Genomic DNA, 27,928 nt, shown 5'->3' with positions numbered 1-27,928 from the left:
ATGTAGTCAAAATTATCCATTTTACATTTTATAATGTTCTCTAATTCTTGTTTAGTCATAAAGTCTTTCCCTCTCCACAAGTCTGATAGGTAAACTATTCCTTGTTTTAGGAGACTGCTTAAACTGTTTTCATTTTCAAGTGCCGTCTTTACATAATAGTGCTATATGTTCTTATAGGCAAAATAGATATAGGCACCAAGGAAAACAAAGATGGAAAAATCATCTGTAGTGGAAAAAAATATGTATGTAGAGGCAATCCATGATGAATGAGATAAAATTTCAAGATAACAGTAGAACTGATATACAAGGTATATGAAGAAGGGAAAGATACCAACAGCATAGAAAATATTTTAGAACTTATTAATACCCCAGAAAAGGCAATTGAGAAAACATCAAGAACTATAATTCTATATGCCTAGATTCTTACCTGCACAAAATATTTAAGTCATCTATATATTAATCATGGACATCCTCAATGAGAGTATTAGTAAGGAATAGGCAGGATGTCACAAATGATTTGCAGCAATGGATATCCTCATGATTTAATAATCAAAAGATGTACAGAATCATATACATGTATATATATGTGTGTGTGCGCACATATATGTATATTATACATATACACATTATATATATCATATACATCTAAGAACCCAATGTTCATATTCTTTATTGATTCCCATCACTCTGACTTATTATGTATACTTGGGCAAAAACACCACTTTTCCTCTCTTTGCCTTAATTTCTTCATCTGTAAAATGAGGAGGTAGCACCTTTTAGGTCCCTTCCAGCTTGTGTGATCCTTCAAACTCTTATATGAAGAGCACCTCATTCTAATATCCCTGAAAAGTCATCATCCAGACTCTTTTGAAGACCTCCAGTGAAAGAGAACCTGGTATCTTCTGGAAAAATCCATTCTGATTGTGGACAGCCTTAGTAATAGAGAAGGTGAATGGTTTTTTTTCTGTTTGTTTGTTTTGATATTTTGAGATGAAATTCTTTGAGCATTTATACAAAGCTCATTTTTTGAAAGGCATTCAATGATGAACATTGAAATATCAGGGGTTTTTCCAATTTAAATAAAATAAATTGTATTCTAACCCAAGTCCTTTCCCTTAAAAGACAAAACACAAGCCTTAAATGCTCTAAATGTTCTTAAATAAACTAAAAGCAAAAAACAGTAAAAAATAAGAAAAAAAAACTGTCACCCTACCCTAGTTCCTAACCAAATTCCTATAGCAGACTTTATGTGTTTATTAGCTTACACAGAAATAAAAACAGCAATCTGAAAATAATATTTTATTTTATTTTTGTTATATCATAAATGTCAGCTATTTTCAGAAAACAAAGCCAAAATTTCACATTTTGGAAATGTGGAAAAATTCACATACAAATCTTCTACAGGAACTATACAGAAATATACAAAGCATTAATCATTGTTTTTAAGAACTAGTTATAATGCCCCACATTCTACAGTTTTGCTCAGGTACATTGTTCAAGTGAAGTACATTGTTCAAGTTCAAGTGAACTGCAAGGAAGCAAGGAATTAAAAGAAAAATAGTTTATAAATGTTAAATTATATATTTTGTATCTATGTATTATCTACAGTAGTGCAAATATATCACAGCATGCAAGCAGTAGCTTCTAAAGAAATGAATCAAAATTATGTATACAATATCATAAAAATAGGTATTACACCAAAATACAGACTATTCACACCTTTGGACACTGATTTTAAAATATTACTTGCATTGACTCTTGCTTTAGGGAAATGAGGGAAAGGAAAAACATGAAATAATTCCTAACCAAGTGAAAGATTACCTTCCACACTAGGCTCAAACAAAATTAAATATTAGAGGCACAGGGGACAGAGTTCTGGCCTTTGAAGTCAGGAAGACCAAGGATAGAGTCCTCCATCTGATACTTCATCTGTATGTGACAGAGCAAGTCATGTACCCTTTCTGTGCTCTAGAACAGAGGTGTCAAACACACAGTGCATTTTCATCAGCACCATTCCACACTGTGACTTGAACCTGATTAAAATGTAATTGGGAAATATTTAACAAAATAAATAAAAATACAACAGGACATTGTTGTTCTTCAGTCATTTCAAACTCAATGTGACCCCATTTGGGATTTTCTTGGCAAAGATACTAGAGTAGTTTGCCATTTCCTTCTCCAGCTCATTTTACAGATGAGGAAACTGAGGCAGACAGAGTTAAGTGACTTGCCCAGGGTCACACAGGATGTGTCTGAGGTCAGATTTGAACTCAGACTTCTCTTCTCTTAGCCTGACTTCAGACGGGATACTCTATCCACTGTGCCACCTAGATACACATACAATAGGACATATATATAATGTTAAAATCTGGTTTTCTAAGTCATCATGCTGCTGGCAGGGAGTCTTATGTATGGTTTCAATTTTAATAGGCCACAGTCTTTAATTGAGTTTGACACCACAGTTCTATGCAATTTTCTAGTGCTATAAGATACAATAAAGATGCCAACCTGCATTGGTGGAAAGGGCTTTGTCACCTAGGAGTTCCCTATAGCAATATATAGGTCTGTTTCCTCTCCCGTGGCACCAATCATTCTAAATAGCATAGATAAAGTGTCAGATACCGTTAAGTTTTTCAACATACAATTTCCTTTTTAAAAAATTAGTCATCTCCTTTCCTTTTAGGAGGGAAGGTCAAAATATTACAATCATTTTGCACTACTTTTTTTTTAAATCATCATTTATATGATAAAGACTTTAAATCCAAATGCAGTAGTAGACAAAACCATAAATAAAAATGAGAATCATATAGACTGGCTTCTTGAAGCTAGAGACCATCATAGTATACAGAAATAGACCCCTTTAATAATTTTAATGAAAATGTAAAGGTTTAAAAATAAGAGAAATTTTGAAGGTATGAAATTCACTAAAAATATATCACTTTCAGAAGCATCAAGATGTTTTGATTTGTTTTAAGCAGCCAATTGTAATCTCTAAGATCAAAGGGTTTAGGGTACTTGCCCCCTGTGCATAAAGAAATACCCACATATGTATGTGTATGTATACATATACACAAACATATATAATATGTGCATATTTTATATGTGTGTGTATTTCTGTACTACATAAGAAAAGGGATTCTGTCAAAAGATGTTCAATATTTGAACCAAGTTCTTATCATTCGTAGTGGAGAGTGCAGCCAGATGAATATACAGCTCTGTATCATAAAGATTATTTTATTTCAATATTGTCTAGTATATCTTTAAAAGGTTTAAAAGAGGGGCACTGGAATGGGCAGCATACATCTAGTGTTTTTCCCTTTGAAGTTAAAGGAACTGGCTTTAGGTGAGAACAGAGACCAAAGAACAAACCACCAAAGAAATGGTGTACTCTGTAGCTAACATACATGATACAGTTCTTGGAGCTGTTTAAAATCACACCTTAAAAATCATTTAAAGAATGACATCATGTAAAAAACAAACAAAAATAACATCTTATGTTAGCAAAATTAACTAGGTTAGTATTTCTAATGAAATATAAAGTGAAATGTGCACATTAGTGACATATTTACATTCATTTGTAAAGCTTAGTGACACCTTTGAACTTCTTTCAAAAAGAGAATCAGCCATATTCTACTTATTCCTCACATATATACTAAAGAAGAAATAGTAGCATTATCATCTGGTGAAATGTTTGTTGAAGTATACAACAGTGCTTTAGTGGAGGGAAGGTTATGAAACATCATACCTTTCCTTAAGATTTGTCTGAAAGATTAGATGTCCAATAAATGATCTAAAAAAAAATACCTGAATGTCACAAAATAAGCAAGAACAGAAATTCTGTAGTTACCTAAATTAGTTATAGTAAAAGGCAGCTGATATGCCAGATTCAACCCTATATATCATAGAAGAATCCCTATTAAATTGTTCACTCATAGTGAATAATTACATTGATGTAAAACCCAATGACTGAATGTTTGAGCTTTCAGTATAGATTTCTAGCAAAATGAGGTTCTTTTGTATACTCCTTTTTTATATTTACAGAGGTTCTTTTGTGTTTTAATTCCTTTTTTATACTTTACAATGGTTATTATATAGTGAAAGAACCACAGTGCCTTTCCGCTAATAAATGTAGGACTTTTGTTATTCCATAACCTAGTATAACCACAAGAATTGGTGGAGTCTGATAAGGAGGAAATGGAAAAGAAGGAAAATGAAACAGCTGGCATTAAAGTTGGCAGTATTATGGATGAAATATGCCTCTTTGCATTCAGTATGGTAGGGAAATGCTGCTGAAGTAAAACTACCACCATGCAGAAATTGTGGAAGACAAACCTAGATTTTATTATGCTTAATCATGGGTCCAGATCTCAGAGGAAAAAATAAACCTGAACTCTAGTTAGGATTCTAACAAGACCTCTTATAGACAAAATTACATCAGTAACAGAGAAATAGTTCTTTTACATATTGCAATCTTGTTAATTCCTTTTAGGTCACAACAGTTAAAAAAAAAAGATAGATTCCTATGCTTCCTTCAGTGTCATAAAAGTTGAACAAATTTAGCTAAACAGTCATAATCTCAAACACCCCCTAGGGAAAATTCAATAGATCCTAATAGGCAATCTAAGTCTGGTTACAAATTAAACACTGAGTTTGCAAAATCCCACATTTACAAAACCACAGCATTACATTTTAAACTCACAATGGGCTAATTGCAAAGAAGGAATTTAAATGTCATGAAGACTTAGCCTCCCACAAAGAGAAATTCTTCCATAAATAAAATATTTTGGGAGCATTTTAAGTTAAATTGCTGTGTTCCCTTATACCTCTTATTTAGTTCCTTGGGAATGTCAAGAATCTTCCCTTAATACTATTATTATTCCATGAGTCAGATTAATTATAGACAGACATAATTAAAATACAGACCTTAAATAAAATTATGTTAATACTAACAAAAGGTAGACTTTTAACCAAAAGTTGCAGAAGGAATGGCCCTGAGCTCTGATTTATAAAAATTAATAAAAGGGCATTTTTTTCTAATTCCCATTACAATAGTGCTTTCTAAACAAGCAAAAAAATGGACCCAATGTTTGTATTTTTTTTTCTTCTTCTCTCACACAAGGGTACTGATTTTAAATGAGAGTTGAAAGTCAAGACATAGCAAAGGGAAAAATATGTTGAAAAACTTGGTGATACCTATGCCCTCTGCTTTTGCTGGTAGGGAGATTTCAAAGTAAGTCAACTTACACTTGATCAGAAGAAAACAACAGTAGTCTGGGATGGAGAAAGAGCATAATTTCTATCATCTCAAATTAATCTCACTAAACTTTGCTTTCTTAACTAGTCCATGTATAGTAAATCAGAAAAGTCAGAGCTTTTAGCCTAAGATAGAAATCCAACTATACAAGGCAGAAGAGTGAGAAGTAGAGAAAGATTAAAAAGAATGAATAGATTTTCAAGATAATTTCACATGAAAAGGATGCTTTTGAAGATATGGAGAAAATAGGTAGTGATGGAATGAATGCAATATTCCCTTTAAACAGGTATACTATCAACTCACCTAGTAGAATTTAGGAGACAGAACAACTGATTAGGTTTTATTTATTTTTAAAGGGAAAAAATCGCCTCAGAAAATTGCTAATCTAGTGATTTTGATTATGGGCTTTAGATCAATGACAGTCTGATTTTCTTAGCATTGACTGGGACACTTACATAAAAACATAAAACACTGAAGACAACCTTATGTCAGCTCAATGACATACCCTCACAAATGGCCAAAAAGGCTTCCTGACCACAGAGCAACTGAATCTGCCAATATTGAAATAAAAAAAAATGTGTTCCTGCATCACCAGAACAAAATTAAGAATAGGCACTGTTTGTGGTAGTTAGTGAGGTAGCTGAGGTAACTGCAACTGGAGTGATTTGGAAGAACAAAACAGTGTTACTGTTTTTCCTTGTGTTTTTAAAGGTCAACAACAGAAGTTTACAGGTCAGCAGAGCAATAATAGAGAAAGAATGTGGCAGGAAGAGAAATGCTAAATATTAATTTATAATAAACATTAAGTAGGACATTAAAGGCTTTACTTAAAAATCATAAAGTTTGATTTTTTTAGATGTTAAGTAAAAGCAAAATCTTTCAAACTCAAATAGAAATGTACAGTAAGGGCTATTAGAATTATTGTGCAAAAAGAATTGTCTTTAGGGAATCTGAAATGTAAGAATTGAAGCTTAAACACACAAAAAATGAAGTTTAAAAAGTAAAACTTTTTATTAGAATTCCTTATTTGTAAAAGAAAACCTTAATTCTATTCCCATAAGCACTACACTTTGAAACTTTCTCTATTTCATACATTGTTAATTTTTTTTGTCATAGTTCTAGTTAAAAGAAAACCAATATGCTCTGGAGACCTCTAAATGTTTCATTTTTTCACATCATTGGCATGAAATTAGAAATATTTTTCTTTTGATAGATGGTAGTTCTCTGTAGATTTAAAAATTAGTTTTATGATCAGACTGAAAATTACCATACTATACTAATTCCAGTAGAAATCATAGGAATTATCACTACTGAGTTTAGAGCAGAGCTCTGTGAAGAAGTCAGCTTCTAGGGCAAGATGAAAGGAAGTTACATCCAGTAGAATGTAAGCTCATCGAGGAAAGGGACTCAATCATTTTGTATTTGTATTTGCATTACCTTAATAGTAATGTCAAACTCAAATAGAAATGAAGCTCAGCAAGCCACATATTGACTTACAAAACCACAAATTGACATTATCATCTATATTGCATTTTTATTTATTTCATTAAACATTTCAAAATTAATCTGGTTTAGGTCCCACTTGGGAATCATGTAGGCCTCATGTGACCAATGGGTCTTAACTTTGACATCTCTGCCTTGTAAGTACCTAATAAATACTCACTGAACTGAATCAAACCTTTCTGCTGAGGGAGTCAACCCAAATAATCTAATTGGCTCCACTATCAGAAGTAGGCTTAGCAGTATTCTATACAATATCCAAGTCTTCCCATGTCACCTTTGTATTTAGTAGTTGAATGAGACCAGAAAGATCTGTTATCTCATGTAACATCATAGGGCCTTAGAAGTAGAAAGGAGGTTAGGGAATCTGTCTAATATGTCCACCTTTGCATTTCCTTTGCTCTGGTTTGGGAAAAGATCTGGTCTTTGGATTAAATAAGGAATTAAGTCCTATCCTTTGGGCTCCTGAAATACTTCTAAAGGAGCAGTCAATGTTATTGAATTTCTTTAGTTAGGGAGGAGGGGTGTCATCAAACTATTTCCCAGGGCCTAATCTACCAGTTGCCTGTGTTTTAGTCACCCATCAGCAAAGACAATTTTTTTACATTTTTCAATACAATAAAACTTTATTAAAAAATATAAAAGAAATTCTTAGGGGCGGCTAGGTGTCACAGTGAATAGAACACCGGACCTGGAGTCAGGAGGACATGAGTTCAAATTCAGCCTCAGACACTTAACACAAAAACTAACTGTGTGCCTTGGGCAAGTCACTCAACCCCAATTGCCCTCCAAAAAGCAAAGAAAAGAAAGAAAGAAAGAAAGAAAGAAAGAAAGAAAGAAAGAAAGAAAGAAAGAAAGAAAGAAAGAAAGAAAGAAAGAAAGAAAGAAAGAAAGAAAGAAAGAAAGAAAGAAAGAAAAGGGGACTAAAAAATTTTGAATAAAGATAAATTAAAAGTTCACCAATATGATTGGAGTAAGCCAGCCTAAAGCTTTCCAAGCAAAATTTGTAAATGATACATCTTCTATCTTGAGAAGAACCATTAAAAAAATCATGTACTTTCATTTCTGCCATGTTCCTAGCAATAGAACCCTGGAAGAGGGCAAACTAGATAAAACTTTGATAAAAACTTAAGTAGGTACAAGCTATACATGTTTCATTCTTTCCTCCTAATTGGTTTACTTATGTAGATCAACTTAGACACATGACAGAAGTACTGATTCCCTTTCACTACACCTCTGAGAAAGGGTGCCTTAGAAGAATTAGGTTTTTGAGAAGGGTTTTGATTTTAAAGAGGTACTTTAGGCAATATATAGAAGAGTACCTCTCTAGGCAAAAAATAGACCCCCAAATAATTTCTTTTCCTATTTTCAAAAGCTTAGGCAAAATTGCCCATTTAGGAAGGCTTTATAAGAAAGATCTCATTTGCTTGCTAAGGCAATATCATGAAACATTGGAATGACATATTTCAGCAAAACACACAAAAAGAGAATGTGCTTTCCACAATATTTTGATGTAGCTATCATCTCATCAATGTGGGCATTTCCTCCAATAGTACAATGATCCAGTCATGCTTTCTTATCCTGTCTAAGTCTTATACATGTCTTCTCATAAATTCTCCATCTGAGTTCCATGTAAATTGCTAGGGGTCTTTCACTAGATCTTTTGATATTGCATAGATAATAGTGGAGCACTTGTTTCTTACTACCCTATAATTTTGATTCTTTGAAGATTATTATTTGCAATGATTTTCAATTATTATATCATTACTGAAAAAAGGAATGGGTTTTGCTTCAAAGAGAAGGTCAGGATTGCTGAATGTGTCAGTTTCTTAAATGCTATCCAGCCTTGTCTTTTCCTGCTTAATTCTCAACCTAGTTTATTATCGATCTACACTGTTCAAGATATATATGTTGATGAACCTGGTTAATGGACTGAATAACCAATTGTATTTCATTTTGTAACAATAGGTATTCCTCATTTCTAATGACTTGATTCAGCCCACAAAATATCAACATAAGAATGAAATACCTCTTTTATTAGAGAATTGCCCTAAAGATTCTCCAAGACAATAATATCTTTTGTCTAGTATACAAGTCCCTGTTTATGCCTTACTTGATATTTGTAAGCAGTCAATATTGAATAACTGCCACTATCATGCTTTCTATAGTTATGGTGCTGAATTTGAAAAATTCCAAATTCACTGCCTATGTGAACTTGGGTTTAACCTCTCTAGACCTCAGTTTCCCAATTTGTAAAAGGAGCGGTTGGACTAGATGATCTATTATGTACTTTCTAGCTCAAAATCTATAATCCTAACTTGAACCAAAAAAAAATCTTTAAGGCTGCATTTTGCTATACCCAACCAAAGTATCCATATGAACATACATTCACACATACATGTAGAATGAATAAGGAAGAGACAAAGTGGGATCCTATACTCTCTGCACCTTTCTTCCAGTTGGCTGTGTGATTATAAAGATGTAATCTGCTGTAGATCATCATTTATGAACATTTGTTTCTACCTCATATTTCTTCCCTGTGTGTATAGATTATTCTCGTAGATAATTGGTAGAGATGGGAAAGTCAGTATATGAGACAGTAGAGATTAATATGATATCACCTTTTTCTCCCATAACAATTGTTTATAATTTTCCCCCCAATTATTTGGTCTCTTCCCCTTTTTCAGATATCTTAGGAATCTACTTTCAGTGCCCCAAGCGTCTGAAGTTACAAAGAAATTAAGACAGGAAAAATAAAACTTTAGAGAAATCATTATTTTGGAAGACTTCATTGCTTTTGAAATACAAGGAAATCAAATCCTGAATAAAAGAGGACTACCTTCAGACACTTGGTACAATGAGAGGTGCAGCAATGGATACAATAAACTAGATGGGATTGTCTTTGATATGGAAGCAGTACCACCAAGAAAACTCGAAATACCAAAATGTCTACATGGCACACCCCTAAGATACACACATATATGTATATGCACATATACACATACATAAATGTAGCTGCAAATAAAAGTTTCCAGCTTGCTATTGAGCACTAATTCATGAATGAACAGGCTTGCCAAGGAGGGAATCTTCAAAAGAAAATCTTCAAATATATTATCCTCAAGGACGTTATTATGGGAAAAGAAAGAGATGTTTTCTCTTTCTCTAATTTTGCTTTTGGTCAGATTGTTCATGAGGTCTCTATATTCAGGATTTGCTTCTGCATTATTTCTGTTCATTTCTAAGCCAAATCTATTCTGCAATTAAACAAAGCCTATAAAGGTCAATTAGACAGTTTTCAAATTATGTAACTTCAGGGTACTTTCCAAAAATAAATTCAATTCTTAATATTCACAAATACTTTCTTATTGGCCAAGACATATACATAGAACCCAATTCATAAATGCAAACATCTCAGTGTACTAGTCAACTGAATCATTAAACTTTTGCTTTCAATAAAATTCTTTTTTGCCCTTCTTAGCCTTAGGGAAGGAAAAAAGTTAGTTTCTAACACTATCAAAATTACAAAATCTGGTTAGCAGTATTGGCATTTTGATTATTTTGAGGATATATGAAGGTGTCACTAAGAAGCAATAGCAACCTGAGCATATTAGTTTTTAAAAGCATTGTAAATTATTGTCTGGTTTCAGATGAGCCAGAGGCACTATTTACTAAATCCCATTCAATCAGCAATGTGGTTTGTAACTGAGCTGTTTTGCTACTATACAAAATAACTAAATGAAAAGGCTTCATTGACTTTTTTTAAAACACTGAAAGTAACCTTGAAAATAATCTAGCTCAAATTCCATATTTTACAAATGAGTATATAGTGAGACTGAAAGAGGTAAAGACCTGTTTATTAACATGGAATAATTCACTAAAAAGATCTTGATTTACATTGGAAATGCCTACCACCTTTTATGATGGTCAGGAAATATGTGTACAATATGGAGAGAGTCCTGAATTATTGAAATCTAATTTATCAAACATTCCCTGGTATTCCTGTAAGACATATTAATTATTTTTACTCCAAAGGATTTTATATCATTTTCTTGCAATGCAAATGGGTGAAAAAACCCACCATGGGCCCAACTTGGTTAAATTTTCTAAAGTAAAATGGCAATAGTTAGTGCCACATGTAAGGGGTACAACATCTTCCCTTTTGTGTAAAGTAGCTGAGATAAGGGAAAAAAATTTAGCAAAATTATGCAGAAGTACATAGTCTGCTCCAGGAAATACTCATACATATCTCAACCACTTCCCTACAAACTACAGTAATTGCTAATAATATGTAGTTAACATATGATATTTCAGCTCTAGAATGTCAGTATTACATTCACTGTCTTAGTCTACAATTCACTTTTAAATTGAACCTTTAAATTGTTTTTCCTTTGTGGTAGTCAGCTTCGCCTAAAATATTTGCCATCTGTAAAAGTGAAAGGACTACTAATCTTTACTACTTGAAACATGAAGTAGATACTTCAAGATAATTTTTTTTCACTAAGTTAGCCAAGTTTTATGTTCATTTCCCTTGTCTTCTGTAAAGGTTTGTAGTCGGCATGCTATGCAAATTTAAAAGTGGTTTAAAGGTATATGACTCAACCTGAAACATTTTTTTTATCCTTTCACAAATTCTGAACCTTAAGCGAGAACAATTTGCTACTCTGTGACTCCTTTAAATAGTCAATTACAATTCTTTAATCTAAATTATTTTTCACAAATCATTTTTAAAGGACACATTTTCTTTAATGTTAATGAGATTTGTACATTTTTTGGCATGGAAAGTTACTACTTAAGAAAAATAATCTTAAGGAGACAAACCTTAGGAAATTGAAATTGATTTTTTTAATAAAGAAAAATAAAGAGAAAGATAACCGTGTGTTCCAGCTTCCTCTCTCCCCATCCTGGTATACATAGTAATCAGTTCCTGAAAAAGTTCTCCAAGAAGAAGTTGCTTTATAATTCCATGTCCGGGACCTCAAATCATCTTGTCATAAAGAAGGATTTTGTAAAGGAAACATCCAGTCACCAGTAATATTTTAGGTACATCATCCTTGAGTATTAAATTCTGCTTAAAAAAAAAAACTCTTCTATATCTTCTTCCTAGTTAAAATTATAAAGGACAATGGAGAGGTGACCCAACCCAAATGGACTGAGAAGTTGAACACTTAACATCCAGAAATGTAACATAGTTTTTAAGAGTTGGGTAGGATACTGACCTGACAACACAAGACAGGTGCCTTTATTTGCAACTTCTAATTTTCTCTCTACTGGGATGTTTTACCTCTCTGCTCGGATTTTATATCGGAGGACAAAATAGGCAATGAGGCGAAGGGAGATGAAGAAAATCCCAAGAACAATAAAGTCCAAGTAAAGTTTGGCATTTTCCACATCCAATTCTTTAAGTATGGCTTCTGATTTCTGAAAGTGGCAAGTCTCTTCAATGTCACAATGAAGATCTTCCCTATCCAAACCATAGATGGAGAGAATGACTCCCTCAAACCCATACCTAGAAAGGAAAGCACTGATTATAATCTAAGAATTTCACCATCACACCAAGTCAACAATGGTCACTTTCTTCATTACACTAATCTAGAATTCTAAACCTGGAATGACACTAAAAAATACCGTAGTCTGACCTCATTTTGTAAATGAGAAAATTGAGACCAAAATCATTCAAGTTACTTATTATTACAGGCAACTCAACCAAGCTGCTTGCACAGTTACATTGTGTCTGAATCTTTTTTATATATGAAAGTTTTTTTTTTTATTTAAAGGAATTCTATGCTTTAGGACACAGTATATGCTTCAGATCACAGATATTTTGTTTTTGTTTTGTTGTTGTTATCTTTTAGGAGGCAACTGGGGTTGAGTGGCTTGTCCAGAGTCAAATGGGTAGTAAGTGTCTGAGGCCAGATTTGAATTCGGGTCCTCCTGACTCCAGAGCTGGTACTCTATCCACTGTGTGACCTACCTGACCCCAATCATAGACATTTTGGGGGAAAAAATCTGATTTTCTGGTATTAGAAAGTATGTCAATTGCTGAAGTCTTGCTATAAAATTTTTTCCATTTGCTGTAATTTTTTCTGGGTATGTTGTAAATTATTTTTTCTGTAATTTTATCTTTGAAATCTCTAATCCCTTATCAGTTCTTTGTTATGTTACTTATTTTCCTTTCTTTGATGATTTTCTTATTTATCCTATCATTCCTTGTCTCAAACCATGAGTTTCAAATTCCTGAATGTGCCCCTCTGAAGGGGGTGAAGATTAATTGAATTGCTATTGAGGGTAGTCTATACCAGGTGTGGAATGTCTGTGCCACCTGGACATGAAGGAAAATAATTTAGTTTCACAGTAATAATAACCAGTATTTACATAATGTTCATTACATACCAGGCAGTGTGCTAAGCACTTTATAAATTTATCTCATTTGATCTTCACAATAACCCTACGAGGTAGGAGCTAGTATTATCTCTGTTTTATAGATGTGGATACTGGGGCAAACAGAGGTTAAGTGGCTTACCCAGGGTCACATAGCTAGTAAGTGTCTGAAGCTAGATTTTAATTCAGTTCTTCCTTACTCTGGGTCCAGTACTCTATCCACTGTGCCACCTAGTTGCTTCTAAAGATTTCCTTGATTCAGTAGTCATTGTAGCCACCTCTGAAAGGTAGGGATCCATGACCTTCTCTCTGGGTCACAGGATAGGGGTGTTTAGCAAAGAAATATTGTGATGCAACCTGGGGTAGGCAGTGATGGCTTTAGGTAATTGTTCTCTCCACCTACAGTTAGTTTTAAGATTTATTTGATTCAGTAGCCACTGTAGCCAGAAACCTGAGTTAGGGTCCAGTGTGGGGTTAGAGAAGGAAATAGGTAAAATGTGAGATGAGTAACAGAATATTTAAAATTTTTTTTCTTCTTAAATTTTCCATGGAATTCGTTATCTTGCTGAAACTTTCTCTTTATTCTTTCCCTTCAATCACAGCTACGTTATGTTGTTTGGTCCCTTTCTTACTGTTTTTTGAGGAAGAATTGGAAAAAAATTTTAACTTGGTCATCTTTGAACACTTTCTAGTAGACATCTTGGAATCTTAGCTCTTCTAGCTATGGGATTTTGGAGAAAGTTTTACTTTCCTCAATCTCTAATATGAGAGCAATGAACTAGATCAGAGATTCTTAGCTGTGAGTCCCCAAGAAATCAATGGATAAATTTCATGGGGTCTGAGAACTTGAATGGGAAGAAAAAAATTTAATTCAATACAATTGGTTTCATGTGTAATTTTATGCATTTTATTTTATGAATTTGAAAACACTATTCTGAAACAATCCTGAGGCTTTATCAGACTGTCACGGGTGTTCATGTAAAAAAAAAAAAAAGGTTAGGAACCCTTAGATTGGATGATCTTTAAGAACACTTCTAACATTCTACAATTCTAAGATAAAGTTATGGCAGCTTATGTACCAATATATTTCATCTTCCTTATTTTATATGGGGAAAAAAATCACAGACATACCAAGTATTTATTTGTTTATTCATTTATTTGGAGTGTGGCAGACTTCATTTTTCATGCCAAATCTTTAATTGGAAAAGGGCATTTCAATCTGATATAATGAAGAGGATTTTGCTAGCTTTAGTTAGCAAATGCTTAAAGCATTAATTATAGAATAACAGCAATTCTTGCTAGTCATGAGAGTTAAAAATAAAGTCAAATCAATTTGCTTCCCATACATTACCTGACATAGGAAATATAGGACATCCACTGCAGATATGCTGGAATGGTATCAAAGCTGACAAAAAATCCTGAGAAAAGAAGGACTGGGATAGCTGTCACGGGACCTACAAATGTTGCCACCTACACAAAATAAAAGGACATAAATAGAGAAAGCTGATTTCAAGTGTACATAGATGAAAACCAGTAGGTGTTCTAACTTTCCTCTCAACAATTCAACAAATATTTATAAAGTTCATGTTAAGCACAGAAGACACTATACTAGGCAGTAATTAAGAGAGACAAGAATGAAATAGTCTTATTTCTCAAAGAGACAATTACATACTACTTGGAGGTAAAACATGTAAGAAAATATAAGTAGTTTAAAGATATTGCGGAAGGCTTCACAGAAAATATGACACCTGAGCTGTGCCTTGAAAGAAGATAAGGAGTCTAAGAGATGAAGATTAAGAAGAAATACATTCTAGGAAAAGGGGTTACCCTTACATAAATGTAGAGGCAGATAAGCTTCCTAAGTTTGGGAAATATTGAGAAATTTGGCTTAGCCAAAATATAGATTGTGTGTGAGACAGTAATATGAAAGGAGACTAAAATGACATATAAGCACATGTTCTGAATTTAACTCTCCTAACATCCACAACCATTCAAAGATCAGGTCTCAACATTATAATTAGCTCCTCCCCCTTTGACTCACCCAGAGTTCTAGGGGATTCCAAAGGACTGGAGTAAAGGTGTCTTTATAATTCTACACATCATGAATGCTCACTGGTATTCTATGCATTGATTATTAATTGATATCAAATAGGCAGCCCAACTTAACTAGCTTTTAGAAACAGGTATCACTAAGATGATATAACGAGAAAAATTTATATAAAACACCCCCCCCAAAATTACAGACTCTCCCACAATTATATACAGAGTCCAGAGGAAAAAGGGCTCAAGTTGATAGAACTAATGAGGCAAATAAAAGGTAAACTCACAGCTCCTGGGAAGTCATTTGTTAGCATTCTCCAGGTGTTCCCCCCTGGTGGTATGGCTTTCTCCAGGGCTGAGGGGAGAACCCCACATGCTTAGGATTCTTATCTGGGATCAGGTTTTCCCTCTGAGAGAGAAGGGTGGATTTGTCTTTTCTTTATTGTTTTGAGTTGGGGTAGAGGCTATTTGTAAAGGCTAAGATAGGCAGTGATTTATTGTAAAGTGATTTTTGCTAAATTTAATTACCACACATTTGGAAGTATGGAAAAATGTCTGTTGCTAGATTTAATAATGAACTTTTCCTGAGACTTTTAAATTTAAGGCACTTAAAAGAATGAAGAAGCAGATGGTAGTACAGTAGATAAATCACTGGGACTGGTGTCAGGAAGCCCTGAGTTCAAATCCAGCCTCAGACACTAGGTCTGTGACCCTGGGCAAATCCTTTAACCTCTGCTTCAGTTTCCTCAAGTGTAAAAAGGGCATATTAACAGCTACCTTGAAAAGTTATTGTAGGGATCAAATGAGATTATATTTGTAAAAGGCACTTAGCATAATGCCTGAAACATAGTAGGTGTTATTTAAATGCTTATTCTCTATTCACCAATCCCTTTGCTCCTCCCTCAAATCATTAGACAGTCATCCAGGATTTGATATTATGGATTTTGTCAAACATACTGAGGACAGCAGTTACTAATATTGGGAGAAGAGGATAAAGGTGGGGATTGATTACTCACTCAATCCCTGCCTCCACTTAACAATAAGTAACTCTTGCCTTAATGCATTAGATATACATTATATTAGATGTGAATACATATACTGAATCATTCAATCAATCCAAGTCATGTAACTATTATATGTCAAGTCCCTTCATACTCTGCAGATTTTGTTATAAAATGGCTTCAAATTCAATCCCGTTATTCAAGTGTCTGACAGAATAGAGTGAAGAGCCATTCTAGCTAGCCCCTGAGAGGGAATTACTGTATGGCAGGTGGGGGGAGAGGTAGAGCATCTCCTCCTCTTCCCTGCTCTGATCAGAAGATGACCTTGTGAACTTCAGAAAGCTGGAAGAACTGGGCTTCTCATCAGTGTCCTGGCAGCATCTTGGGAAAGCAGCAACTGGCAGAAGTGTCTTCATTGTGAACTGAGGATAAACTAGAAACATGGAGGGATGGCAGCTTCAAGACTCTACAAGTAACCCAGAAGAAAACTACATCATACCTAATCATAAGCCACCCCTTCAAGTGAAATAATAAGGAAACTGGAATGTTTTCCCCCCTGTAATAACAATGTTGTTGAAGTTACTTATTTGTTTCAATTTTCTCCTCTAAAAATGGGAATAATAATGCACCTACCTTCTTACAGAGATGCTGTGAAGATGAAATGATGCAATATTTGCAAAAGCTTATCATATTAGCCTGGCATATAGTGGGTACTTATTAAATGTTTGGTTTTGGCCCCTCTACTCTAGCCAGGTTTAATCACTGACCAACTCAAAAAGGAAAAGAAAATCAAATTTCCTATCTCAGAAGAAAGGCTCAGTCTTTAAGGAGATTCCAGAATATGTGGAACTCTTTCCATAGGGACTTGGAATAGATTGCAAGTCACTCCATTTAAGGGAGAAACTACACTGTTCAGGTGAAACTACTTCCACGATTCCTTCAGTGAACAAGATTATCTGAGGGGACCAGGGCAAAAATTTCTAAAAATCCTTTTCTACATAGGGCACGCCCGAAATTTTCCAGTGATTCTTCTACCAGAGGCTCTTTGAGGTTCAGGCAAATTTTCTCTAGATTCTATTCCAAAGGTCCACAATGCCTCCCTCAATGGATCCCTACCACTGCAAGGATGATTCAAATATAGTTTCTAATACCTCTCACTAGGAAAAGCAGCTTCACTTAGAGTAAAAAAAACTACTCAAAAAAATCTTCAAAAGATGGAGAGTACCCCCAAAAGGGATTAAGTACTAAAGGGTTGATGACTCAGAGTTTCTGGGTCACATAGCCATTCTTATAGACTTATGGTCAGATAAGTTGCCTAGAATCATAAGACAAGAACTCTAAAACCTTGTAAAAAATTTTTAAAAGCATTAGAATATTTTGAGGTAATATGACATACTTTAGATGAACTTTTAGGCCCTGGTATTGTAGAGATGTAAAATAATTGCTTCTCATAATATTTACAACGCTCATATTGGGTAGATTAATTAGTATTAGTGAATAAGTATAAGGACACTTGAAAGTCATTTTAAAAAACTAGTTTGACTTATAAGAAAATATACCAGAACCTTACTGTATAATTGCAGTCTAAACAAAAGAGAAAAATAATGCTAATTTTTTCTGGTGAGTCCTGGAAACTAGTATTTCAAATAAAAATGAGTCCTAGTTGAAGAATCTCTCTAGTGAGCCCTGCAATTTCAAAGGGCCCAATATTTATCTGGGACAGGCCTCATTATGTAACAATGCTCTGGACATACTCCCTCCCCACCCTGCTTGCACTGGCAATTCAGGTCCCCAGAGTAGCCAGATTGCTCTCTTCTCTGTGTCAAACTTGTGGTAGGCTGCAAGCAGCCACAAAACCTGTGATCCATTTCTATTTGAGTTTGACACCACTGTTCTGAGGTATAACATGTCTTTATAATTCTATGGCCCATAAGCACATTGGGTTTCATGTTGATTATTGGTTGCTATTAATTTGATAGCCCCCTGACTTAATTAGCTGTTAGTAAACAGGTATTTACTAAGGTGGCATAGTAAGAGGAGTTTGTATAAAATGTTCTCCTCAAAACCTATGACAGACCCTGCAACAAAGATGTACAGAGACCAGGGGAAAGGGGTGCAAACTTGGGGTGTTCATATGCCTGAAGAGTAAACTCATAGTCTGGAAGTCCTTAAGTTGTCCTCCCATGAAATATGGTACAGTTTTCTCCTGGGGTAATGTTAAAATCATGAAGCTGCCTTTCCTCAGCGTTTCTAACTTGTCCTCAGCTCCTAAAGACCCAGCTGCCAAAGCACTAAGAAGTGCTATTCTTCCCACCCTCTGAAGCTCATAAGGTCACTCTGGACAAGTCAGGGGAGGGAGAAGGAGAGGATGCTCTACTTCTTCCTTCCCAGTCCCAACTATTCCACACAGGAACTCAGAAAAAATGATTCTCTAATATCTTCGGCTAGACAAGGATTTGGAGTTTGTTCATTCATTTAATGCCTTGGATTGATTGAATGATTTGATTGTTTTCTTGTCTGACAAAGGCATTAGGGCTGGTTACTGGTTACTTTCTTCATGGGGACATGGGAGGAGAGTGCTAACTTAAAGTAATTGAGTGATTCAGTTTCCACACTTACTTTTAAATCAGAATCAGATTATGGAGGACCTAAAAAAATAAAAACCATGGGGCAGCTAGGTGGCACAGTGAATAGAGCACCGGCCTTGGAGTCAGGAGGACCTGAGTTCAAATCCGGTCTCAGGCACATAACACAAAAACTAGCCTGTATGACCTTGGACAAGTCACTTAACCCCAATTGCTCTCCAAAAAAGCAAAAAAATAAAAAAAAGCTGAGTAATTTATCATTTATCCTCAAGGTAATGGGGAGTCACCGATTTTTTTTTTTTTAACAGGGAAGTAACAGGTATGGAACAAAATGGAATACAAAAGCATTCGATGTCCGCTTTAGGTTAAGTATTATGCTAAGTTCTAGGAATATAAATACAAAAGTGAGACAGCCCTTGTCCTCAGATAGATTACATTCTACTAGGGGAATGGTGGTCAGGGATGGGTATTTTGTCTGGGAAGTCAATAGGCTTAATGGAACCATAAGCAATGACTGTTCTGCCATTTATACTGGTATTACTATTTCCAAAGCAACAGGTAGAAAATAAGGTGCTATGTAAATGGAGGCAGAGAAAATGAAAAGATGCCAAAGGGGGAATAGGGAAGTGGCTAAATTGATGGGAATCGACTCATCTGGGTGAGGCTAGCTAGAAATTAGGTGAATTCCCACTAAATCTCTAATCACCACCTTTTAGCCATAGGGCAGGAGTTCCAAAGTTGAGTTAACTCTCCCTAGGTCAGACCTATGTCTCAAGAAAATTATTTTGGCAGCTGGGTGGAGGATGAATTAGAAAGAGAAGAAATTCAATCAGGACCAATATTCCAGGTGAATAAGGATGTAGGTATAAAGTAGGGCAGTGACTGATTTGAGTAAAGGGAATGGATTGAGCAACATTGTGGAGGTAGAATTATTAAGATTTGGAAACTGGATATAAGGGTGGTGGTATAGAATGAGTTAAAGATGATGCTGAGGTCCTGAGCCTTCATTATTAGTAGAAAGTTATGGTTCTTGACAGGAATTGGAAAATTTGAAGGAAGATAAGTTTAGGGGAAATGATGAAGGAGATATTAAGTTCAAGATGCCTACAGGAAATCAGGGTGGAGATGTCTAGTAGATGAAAAAAATGTAGGATGCTTAAATCTGTTTGCCACAGGTTTCCTCAACTGTAAAATGGGAATAATAATAGCAGCTACCTACCTGGTTAATGAAATATTTTAAAGCATTTAGTACATTGTCTGGCACATTGTAATACACAAATACTAGTTAGTATTATTATTGTCATTCATGAGAAAATAAGAAGTTTCTTTTCTATGAAGCCATTTTAAGAAAGAAAATGGTTTTTGAAAAGGAAAATAAGTCTGCATCACTTAGGACTTAAGAGTTAATTATGCATTGGTGGAGAGTACTGAGGAAATAGTTACTCAGCATTACTGTCCCACATTTTGAACTGAGAGAAATCAGAGTAACCACACTGCTTTTATGTGCAGAGGTACATCTAGCCTCTTGCAGAAGTGATGGTTAGAAGACTTAAAATGTCAGTCTCCAGCTTGAATACTTGATTGCTGAGTCTTGTGAGTTCATTACACATTTTTCAGAACTTCCCTCAGCCTTACTTATAACAAAGTGTCTGAGTCTTTTCTTGAGAACTCAACTCTTTCACTGACCAAATCCACACAGGAGTTTCTATCTGGGACCAACTTTTATGCCTTCTCTTACAGTTTTCATAAGGTTGAACTACAGTGAAAAGGTTAGTATTCTCTTGTTAGGTTATCCACTAGACTTTCTGATCAATTATGATTTTTGTTACTAATTATTTGTTGTTGTTGTTGTTCAGTCATGTCCAACTCTTTGTGACTCCATTTAGGGTTTTCTTGCCAAAGATATTGGAATGGTTTACCATTTTCTTCTCCAGCTTATTTTATAGATGAGGAAACTGAAGCAAACAGGATTAAGTGCCTTGCTCAGAATCACACAGGTAGTAAGTGTCTGAGGCCAGACTTGAATTCAGGAAGATGAATCTTCCTGACCCATGGCCTAGCAATCTATGCCACCTAGCTGTCCAAGGACAAAAGGTGGTTTATAGCCCAGGACAAGCTAGTCAAATTGTTTAAAGGACATTGTAAGAGCCTAGTTCATTTAGATTTCAACACCATACAAGTTCATAAGAGACAAAACCAAAAAGTCAAATATAAAAGAGAAGGGCTTTTAGACATAGGAGATTCTACACTCAGAGGCTGAGGCTTGAATAGCTCTATTGCTTATGAAGAGGGCAGTGAGATAATGAACTTTCCTCTAGAACTCAAATTGCATCCATTGCTTTGTCCCTAACTGCTCATTGTGTTAATCATATCATTAAGTTCCTACTCACTATTAAAAATAGGTGCATCAAAAGTATTTGTCTTTATACAATGAAATTACCTCATCAAGTGTATGGTGGTAAAATTTAGCATGAGTTGTGTGTACAATCATTATGAAAAGCTTTAAAAGTACATTTTGCACTATGACCTTGATATTACTGAGGAAGAAATTTCTAGTAATTACTACAAATGCAAAGTGTTTTATTTTTTACAGTAGAAAAGGGAATTTTAGAATGTCAGACTCTTGGGAGTAATAAGAACTGAATGAAAAGTCAAGGAAATGGATAAAAAAATGACTTGGAAAAAAAAATTACAAGCAAAGCCTCAGAGAAAAATGCATCTCGGACACATGCCAACAGAAATTGCTAGAAGAGTTAAAACAAGTGTTAAAGAAGGAGCTAAAATTTTAGTTAAAAAAACAAATGAGAACAGTAGAGGAAAAGATGGCAAAAGAGGCAAGAGATAAATATTTGAACAATTAACGACTCCAAAAAAAACACAAAACCTTTAACTTCTTGAAAGTTAAAATTGGCCAAATGGAGGTTAATGACTCCATGACACATTAATAAAAAATAAAATAAAGTTGAAAATCTGAAAAAAGAGGAAAAGCTGAAATATCTCATAAGAAAAAAACTGACATTGAAAAGAGATTGAAGAGGGATTATTTTAAATGACTGAAAGTCATGAACAACAGAGGCTAGACATCATACTTCAAGAAATCATAAAAGAAAACTGTCCAGATATTGAAAGAATTTGAAACAATCCTTCAGTTACCTCTGGAAAGAAAACTGAAAATATAAAGTCCCAGGAATATTATTGCCAAAATCCAAATCTCCAAGGTCAAGGAAAATATACTGCAAACATCCAGAAAGAATTGAATTACTAAGGAGCTACAATCAAGATCATACAAGACATGGAGAGAGCTTAGATTATGATATTCCAGAAAGAGAAGGAAGCAAAGGATCTAGATTTATAACCAAAAATAACCTACCCAGCAAAACCGAGTATAATCCTATTGGGGTTGAGGAGAGGGATGGATCTTTTTTGAAATTAAGCATTTCTAATGAAAAGACCAGAACTGAGTAGAAAATTTGACATATAAACACAGGAGTCAAGAGAAGCATGAAAGGGTAAAGATGAATGCAAAGTCATAAGGGAGTAAGCAAAGTTACACTGTTTACATTCTTATATAGAGAAATGATTCATGTAGCCACTCAGAACTTTATCGCTAGGGGTCATAGAATAACTATAATTACACAGATGGTCTAAATGTGATTCTGTTGTATTTGGATGATCTTAAAAGAAAAATGGAATAAGTGAGGAAGAGGAATGCACTGGGAAAAGGGGGAAAGGAGAGGAAGAATGGGGGAAATTATCTCACATAAGTAGATTGCACAAGGAATAATATACAACAAGAAAAGGGCAGTGGAGGGAGTGAGAAACACTTGAAACTTACTCTCATCTGAACCAGTTAAGGAGGCAAGAATACACATACACACAGTTGGGCAGAGAAATACATTTTACTGAACAGAGAAATAGGAAGGAAGTGGGTAAAGGGAAAGGAGGGTAAAAAGGGCAAATTAAATGAGACACCATTCAGAAGTAAAATAAACTCTTAAAGAGGGGATGGAAAAGAAGAGAAGGGTAAATTTAAGAGAATAGGACAGAGGGAAATATAGATTTAAGAATCATAACAGTGAATGTGAAAGTCACTCATAAAATGGAAAAGAATTAGAGAACCAGAATCCAACAATATATTGTTTACAAGAAACACATTTGAAACAAGAAGATACCCAGAGAGTTAAAATAAAGTACTGGAGTATAATCTAGTACATTTCAACTGAAGTAAAAAAGAAAAATCAGGAGTAGCAATTATGGTCTCAGACAAAGTAAAAGCAAAAATAGACCTAATTAAAAGTGATAATCAGGAAAATTAGACTGCAGTAAAATTTATACTGCAGACTACAATAAGCTCAAAATGAATATATGACTTGAATATTTACACTGTGAAGAAATAAGAAGAAAATGACAAAGGTAACAAAAGATATTGCAGGAACTGTGGAAAGCAGGAATAGTAATATGCTGTTGGTGGTGCTGAGAATGAGGCTAGCCACTCCATGAAGCAGACTGGAATTATGTTTCAACCTTCCTCACCCCTTCCCCACACAAAGTGACTAGAGGGCCTGTTCCCAGAAATCCTACCACTCATTTGTCAAAGACAGAAAGGTCACATATACCAAAAAAATTCTTAGGAGCACTGTTTTTACTAGAAGGTACCATAGATAATATGTTAGTATCAATATTAAAATAGTATCAAAATCAAAATAAAAAATAAATCAATATTAAATACATGCACCACATGGTGTAACATCTAAATTCTTAAAGGAAAAGTCAAATGAGTTACAGGAAGAAATAGATAGTAAAACTATAATAGTGGGGGAACCTGACTTTATTATATATTTATTTCCTGATTGTTTACTTCACTCTGCCATTACAAATTAATATATCTTCCCATGACTTTCTGAATTTTTTACATTTGTCTTTTCTTATGGCCATGTACCTAACCACTACAACCACAATAAGATGGAAAGAGCATTGGGATTTGAAGTCAGAGAGAAATTACTACTTACTAGTTATGCAAATTTGGGTAAGTCACTCAGACTCTCTGGACCTCAATTTCTTCACATGTAAAATGAGGGAGTTGGAATCAGTGACCTCTGAGGTATTTCTTCCTCTAAGTCTCCTATTCTATACTTTACTTCTATGCTACTAAGTACCACAATTTGTTTTCATTCCTTAATCTATAGACATATGGGGCAAGTCATTTAGATTCTCTGGGTTTCATTTTCTTCATCTATAAAATGAAGGGATTGGACTAGATGGAGCCCAAGGCCCCTTCCACCTTTGAATCTATGTTTCTATGATCTACTATGTTTCTAATTCTTTTGTCCCCACCCCCTGCTAAGGCAAAAAACAGTGCTCCTAAGAATTTTTTTGGTATATGTGACCTTTCTGTCTTTGACAAATGAGTGGTAGGATTTCTGAGAACAGGCCCTCTAGTCACTTTGTGTGGGGAAGGGGTGAGGAAGGTTGAAACATAATTCCAGTCTGCTTCATGGAGTGGCTAGCCTCATTCTCAGCACCACCAACAGCATATTACTATTCCTGCTTTCCACAGTTCCTGCAATATCTTTTGTTACCTTTGTCATTTTCTTCTTATTTCTTCACAGTGTAAATATTCAAGTCATATATTCATTTTGAGCTTATTGTAGTCTGCAGTATAAATATAGCTCTATACCCAGCTTCTTTCCAGTTCTTCCACCAGTTCTTATCAAATAGTTTTTTCTTAAATTGTTTGTGTTCTTGAGGTTCTCAAACACTGGATTACTGAGTTTTATTGTTTCTTATTTTTCATCATTTCATTTATTCCACTATTTTGCCTTCTATTTTTAGCTATCATCAAATAGTTTTGACAACTGCTGTTTTATAATGTAATTTGAAGTCTGAAAGTTCTATTATCCTTCATTCATCATTTGCCTAGAGATTGTAGATCTTCTGTTCTATAAAATGAATTTTGCTACTATTTAGTTTAATTCTATGAAAAGCTTGTTAGTTTGGTATAATACTAATTCTCTAAATTAATTTGGGTAATGCTGTCATTTTTATTATATTGACAAGTCCCAACCTTGAGAAATGAATATCCATTCCATTATTTTAACCATTCTTTATATCATTAAGGTATTAATTATATTACATGCTTTGTATATGTTGTAGTAGACATTTTTCCATGCTACTTATTTTCAAGTGGACTTTCAACACATCAATAAACAAACATTTATTAAGCATTCATTCTATGCCAGACACTGTGCTAGGTGTTGGGTATAAAAATACAAAACAAAACAAAACAAAAAGACAAACAAACAATTCTTATTATCAAAGAACTTACAATCTAATAGCAGAAACAAAATGTGCTTATATAACCATATATAGAATAAAAATGAAATAAGTACAACTAAGGTAGGACAGAGGCACAAGCAAGTAAAGGGGTACAGGAGAGAGCTTTCTGTAGAAGGTTTGTGAGCTATTCCTAGAAAGAAGTATTCTGTGGGGTATAAGTGAGATGGAAGTTTGGTCCAGACATGGGATACAGATAATACAAAGGCACAGAAATGAAAGACTGAGTGCAATGTTATGGAAAAGAGGTGAGGCTAGTTTGGCTGGTGCATTGGGTGTAGGATTGAGAGTAATACTTAATGAGACTAGAAATTAGCAAATGGATAATCCTTATATCCTAGAAGCAACAGGGAGCCTCACTCATTTTTCTTTGCCTTCTATCTATGATGATGAATTCATTCTTCTTGCTAAGACCAACCCTTTTACATGTGCTTCTAAAAATTCCATCCCCTTCTGTCTTCTTCAATAAGTTTCTCTATAATTCCCTCAGGACCTGAAAATATTGAGGAGTAAAGGGATTTGAGGTTGTGATAACAGTGAAGAATAAATTTAGGAGGTTTAGTCAAAGGAAAAGATGAAAAGTAATGGGAATGCAATAACATTTAATATATCATCTAATATGTGCCAGACCTTGTGCTAAATGATTTTACAAATATTATCTCATTTGATCTTTACAACAACCCTACAAGGTAAGTGCTATTATCCCCATTGTACACTTGAGGAAACTGAGGCATAAAGAGAATAAGTGACTTGCTCAAGGTCACATAGCTAGTAAGTGTTTGAGGCCAGATATGAACTCAGGTTTCCTAACTCCAAGACCCCTGTGCTCTATCACTGTGCTACCAGTTGCCTCTGAAAAGGTAGAAAGTTATGTTCAGATAGAGTAATGTCAGATATTTCCTTCTTTTTTGCTTTCTGGAGGGCAGTTGGGGTTAAGTGACTTGTCCAAGGTCACATGGCTAGTTTTGTATGTGTGAGTTAAGTGTCTGAGGCCGGATTTGAACTCAGGTCCTCCTGACTCCAGGGCTGGCTCTCTATTCACTGAGCCATCTAAACGCCCCCAGATATTTTCATTAAGAAAGTGAAGTATGAGGACAGCTAGGTGGCGCAGTGAATAGAGCACCGGCTCTGGCGTCAGGAGGATCTGAGTTCAAATTCGACCTCAGACACTTCACACACACACACACACACACACACAACTAGCCGTGTGACCTTGGGCAAGTCACTTAACCCCGATTGCCCTACCTTCCCCTCTCCAAAAAAAAAAAAAAGTAGAAAGTGAAATATTGCTAGGCAATGGTGAGATCCAGGGTGCAACCATCCCTGTTTGTAGCTAAAGTATAGGGAAAGAGGTTGTCAGAGAATGAACATTTGAGAGAATAAAATGCTTGAGGGAACATCAACATGAATGTCAAGGTCTTTTAACATTAGGGCACGAATAAGGGAAGAGGAAGACAGCTAAATGTTGAATTCCATAAGAAAGAAGGGAGAATGATTTTGAGTTAAACATAACAGCCACCATGAGCTCTATAGGCTGAAATATTTTAACTGTATGAATTTTACAGCAGAAGTTGCTGGGTAACAGTGCCAAAGCTAGTGTCTGAAATTGGAAGGCCAGAACAAGGAGCATTCCAACTTCACCTCTAGGACCAATGTAAAAAGGAATGTAAATGAACACACAGTCAGTACAAGAGAGGTTGACTAGGTATCTAGTGTTACCTGGGGAAAAGCAGGGCTCAGTGAGATTAAGTAGATTGAAAGAACATAAAAGAAAGAGGTCTACAAGGAAGGGAAAATGTGTTCATTATGGAACAAAAATTCCAGAGAACACAGTGGAAATGATGGTCAAAGTTTGAGTGAGACATGGATGTAGTAGAATTTAGGATGATGATGAGAGAAAGAAGGTGGGTGTTGGAAATAGTTTACTCCTGCATATTAAGTATAATAGAGATAAGGTGGGAGCTTGCAAACCATAGGAATAGTAGTAGACGCAATGGAGCAAAAAAGGTCAAGGCAATTTGCCCTTTGTTTGACTATCTGATTACTCTAGGCTGGGTGAGTGGAGTTTAGGTAGATAGGACAGAAAGAGGCACTGGGCTTATTTCTTCTGTCTAAGTGGTAGGATCTAGGTGCTGGGAGGTACTTTTTTTTTGTTTTTAAAAAATATTCAATTTTTATCATTATTACTATTTTTCTCTATTTCATTAATTTATATTTTCCAAAAATATAATTTTTACTCTAAGTTGCATTCCAGAAAATCTTACATATTGTCTAATCCTTGCTTTCTTTGACATAGTTATATTGTTTCTATTATCAAATTCACTATTCTAGCCATCATCAATTCTTCACTGTATCTTTTGCTACTTTCCTATATGAGTAACTTCTTGTGTGTTTTAGGACCTCTAAAAGATGTATTATTTCAGTTTTTAGAAATAATTTCTTTTTTTATCATTTTATTTACTATTATCTCTGCATAAAGTATTTTTGGAGGTATAATATACTAGAGTGCTGAGAAAAATGGACCTTTTTTAATGTTCAAATTCAGAAACTCACATGTCTTCCATATTTAGTGTCTCTAACAGCATATTGAGTTCTACATTTCTCCTTTTATATCTCTGTTGGATTTATCTATCTCTGGAAGAACGTAATCTTCTACAATTATTGAGTTGCTAAATAGGTCTTTTTCAAGTGTCATTCATTAACTTCCTTTAAGAATCTAGATGCTATGTTGTTTGGTGTATATACATTTAGTATTGAGATTGTATTTTTTTCTATGGAAACTTAAAACATAAGGTACTTTCCCTCTTTGTCTCTTTTGACAGTATGAATTTTTTAAA

General features: G+C 34.7%; 1 protein-coding gene across 1 annotated transcript in view; it reads right to left on the bottom strand.

Moving 5' to 3' along the window:
• Nucleotides 1-7,685: 7,685 nt before the first annotated feature.
• ABCG1 (ATP binding cassette subfamily G member 1) overlaps nucleotides 7,686-27,928 on the bottom strand; it is a 106,563-nt gene continuing 86,320 nt past the window's right edge. Inside the window, exons 14-15 of the mRNA XM_069065680.1 lie at nucleotides 14,484-14,602; nucleotides 7,686-12,260 (exon numbers count right to left, since the gene is read on the bottom strand). Coding sequence (XP_068921781.1) covers nucleotides 12,032-12,260; nucleotides 14,484-14,602 — 348 coding nt within the window. The 3' untranslated portion in view covers nucleotides 7,686-12,031. The remainder of the gene's footprint in view (nucleotides 12,261-14,483; nucleotides 14,603-27,928) is intronic.

The sequence above is a fragment of the Petaurus breviceps genome, unplaced genomic scaffold (genome assembly GCF_028583685.1).
Source record: "Petaurus breviceps papuanus isolate PSGF00001 unplaced genomic scaffold, PetGlider_PUasm1.0 90700, whole genome shotgun sequence".
In the NCBI taxonomy this organism is placed as follows: domain Eukaryota; kingdom Metazoa; phylum Chordata; class Mammalia; order Diprotodontia; family Petauridae; genus Petaurus; species Petaurus breviceps.
Note: the sequence above shows the minus strand (reverse complement) of the source record. Positions and strands in the feature narration are given on the sequence as shown.